General features: G+C 45.9%; 1 protein-coding gene across 1 annotated transcript; it reads right to left on the reverse strand.

Annotated features, from left to right (window-relative positions):
* Window positions 1–274: 274 nt before the first annotated feature.
* Window positions 275–1275, reverse strand: Llcfc1 (LLLL and CFNLAS motif containing 1). The gene is made up of 3 exons (XM_021654130.2): window positions 1240–1275; window positions 1035–1143; window positions 275–450 (listed from the first exon to the last, which is right to left on the reverse strand). Exons 1-3 carry the CDS (start codon window positions 1273–1275, stop codon window positions 275–277), a joined length of 321 nt encoding a protein of 106 aa, XP_021509805.2.
* Between the last annotated feature and the right edge of the window lie 847 nt (window positions 1276–2122).

Genomic DNA, 2122 nt, shown 5'->3' on the forward strand with positions numbered 1-2122 from the left:
TTTCATACAAGGCTTAAGAGAGAAGGGTGTAGGTCTAGTGTCTTTGGCCCTGGGACATGAAATTCTGGGTTGGGGTGGCAATTAGGTGGTGGAAGTGGGAGTTGGGGAAGCAATGTTGATATACTCTAAGGCCAGGTGCTTTTTAGAGACAGGGAGTGTGGTGTGCATTTTGAAGTAGCATCTGAGAAAGGAGATCAGTAAGCAAACACAAAGGGGAGATAGATGTCCAAGTCCTCATGAAGGACCCAGACTACTGCATCCACCTCAAAGTCTCTCATAAAAAAAACATGATGCTGGCCAGATTGAAGCAGAAGACTAGATCAAAGAGGTGGTCCCGGATAGTTGTTGCCTGGGATATCATGTCTTCTTGCTGGACCATATCTATCACCTGCCACAACTCACCCACTGATGAGGCCTCAAAGTGTTCTTCAAACTGCTCTTGGCCCTGGTCTGGAACATGAAAGGGCAGAGATGGACATCCCCAATCTCTGGTCTGTACCAGCATGGGGAGAAGGTGAAGGATGGAGAGACAAATGATGGCCAGCTACCAGTCATAATGTTGGCCTTGGCCGGGGAAAGAACATTTTATCTAGAGGGTTTTTCAGACCTCACTTCAACCATTGCCCCATTTCAAACACAGGTGACACCCACTTCTCATACCAGTTCCCTCCTCCAAAGTGCTACGCTATTTGGGAAGTGAGCAGCACCTTCAAGCATGAAGACATAGGGCCCCTCTCTAAGCAAACACTCTTTATACTTCCTCAGAAGCTTTGGACAATTGCAGATATACTATACTCTGTCCTGGCTAAAAGTCTTTGTAAAGCCAGACATTTTTATTGCATCCATTATTTCAAACTATGGTGATAGGGAAAATGAGTTCTCTCCTGAAACTCAAACCAACCTCAGATTGATCCTAGGCTTGTCAGCTGCTGGAACCTGATTTCAACCCAAGCAAACACTCAGTTCCACCTCCATCCCATCCCACTCCCTACCTACCCCATCTCTCATCCCCATCATCCCTTCTCTCTACTCACCTGCAGAGAACATTTTCTCATCCAGAGTTATACTGCCCTTCAGAGTCTTCACTGCCTTCACTTGCAGCAGCAGCAGCAGCACAGCTGTCAGGAATGTTGCCCTGTGGAGCTGAAAGCACAGGGAAGTCATTGGCCTCCTCTCCCATGGTGCCTCTGTCCCCAATCCCCAGTTCCAGCACCACCCTATCCCTATCTCAGCTCTTACCCCTTGCCAGAATCTTTTTTCTTTCTTCTCTTCCATAGGACCTCTCACGCTATGTGCTCTGTGAGGTCACTGCCATGGCTCTGACCTACATTCTAGATCTTTATGCCATTCCATTGAGAGACAGAAGACAAATGGCAGAGGCCTCTAAGACGGTTATAAGGAGTCACCTTATAGATTATAGCCTAAAAGGGCTCCAGAATTTGCCAAGTACCATCACATCTACTACACCTTTGGATCTGCATATTTACCTGTAGTCTAAAGCAACAACATACTCATAGTCACCACTTAGATGAGAAAATAGGTTCACTGGGAAAATGCATCTCCCGTGCAACATCACAGGCATCAGTCAGCATAGCTGTAAAAGTAACTTTTATTCTCCAGATGTAATTGCCTCAGAGGCTTGCTGCCTCTGTCTGCTAGCCTAGGCCTAGTCCTGGAAGCTTTTAGCTTCCATACAATCTAATCTAGGCCTAGAATGTTTTCAATCTCTGAGACTTACTGCTGAATATGATCACCCTTACTAGTTCTTTCTGAATTCTTGCTGTTCTGAACTCAGCTGTTCTGGCTCAAACTCTTCTCCGAGCTGACTGATTCAATTTGTCTTCTCTCAGTTTCTCACTGAATTGCTCTGCTTGGCCTCTAACTAACTCTAGCCATCTGTTTCTAATATTTTGGCTCCTTCTCCTCAACCTCTCTCTGTGAAACTCTTGTGGTAAAAGCTGCCTCTGAATTCCAAGAAAACTGCCATCAACTCAACTCCACTACATTGCTTCTCAACTCACTGACTCAACTGAACTGCCTGAACAGCGCTGACTAGAATTCAGAGATCTGCATACCTCAGTCACCTGACTGCTGGGATTAAAGGCATGTACAACATGTCTGG

The sequence above is a fragment of the Meriones unguiculatus genome, chromosome 3, assembly GCF_030254825.1.
Source record: "Meriones unguiculatus strain TT.TT164.6M chromosome 3, Bangor_MerUng_6.1, whole genome shotgun sequence".
In the NCBI taxonomy this organism is placed as follows: domain Eukaryota; kingdom Metazoa; phylum Chordata; class Mammalia; order Rodentia; family Muridae; genus Meriones; species Meriones unguiculatus.

Coding starts and splice junctions, on each gene's coding strand:
- Llcfc1 (XM_021654130.2), bottom strand. CDS start 1,275: ATGGAAGAGAAGAAAGAAAAAAGATTCTGGCAAGGG. Junction 1,144..1,239: donor AAAAAAGATTCTGGCAAGGG/GTAAGAGCTGAG, acceptor CTGTGCTTTCAG/CTCCACAGGGCAACATTCCT. Junction 451..1,034: donor TGAGAAAATGTTCTCTGCAG/GTGAGTAGAGAG, acceptor TTCATGTTCCAG/ACCAGGGCCAAGAGCAGTTT.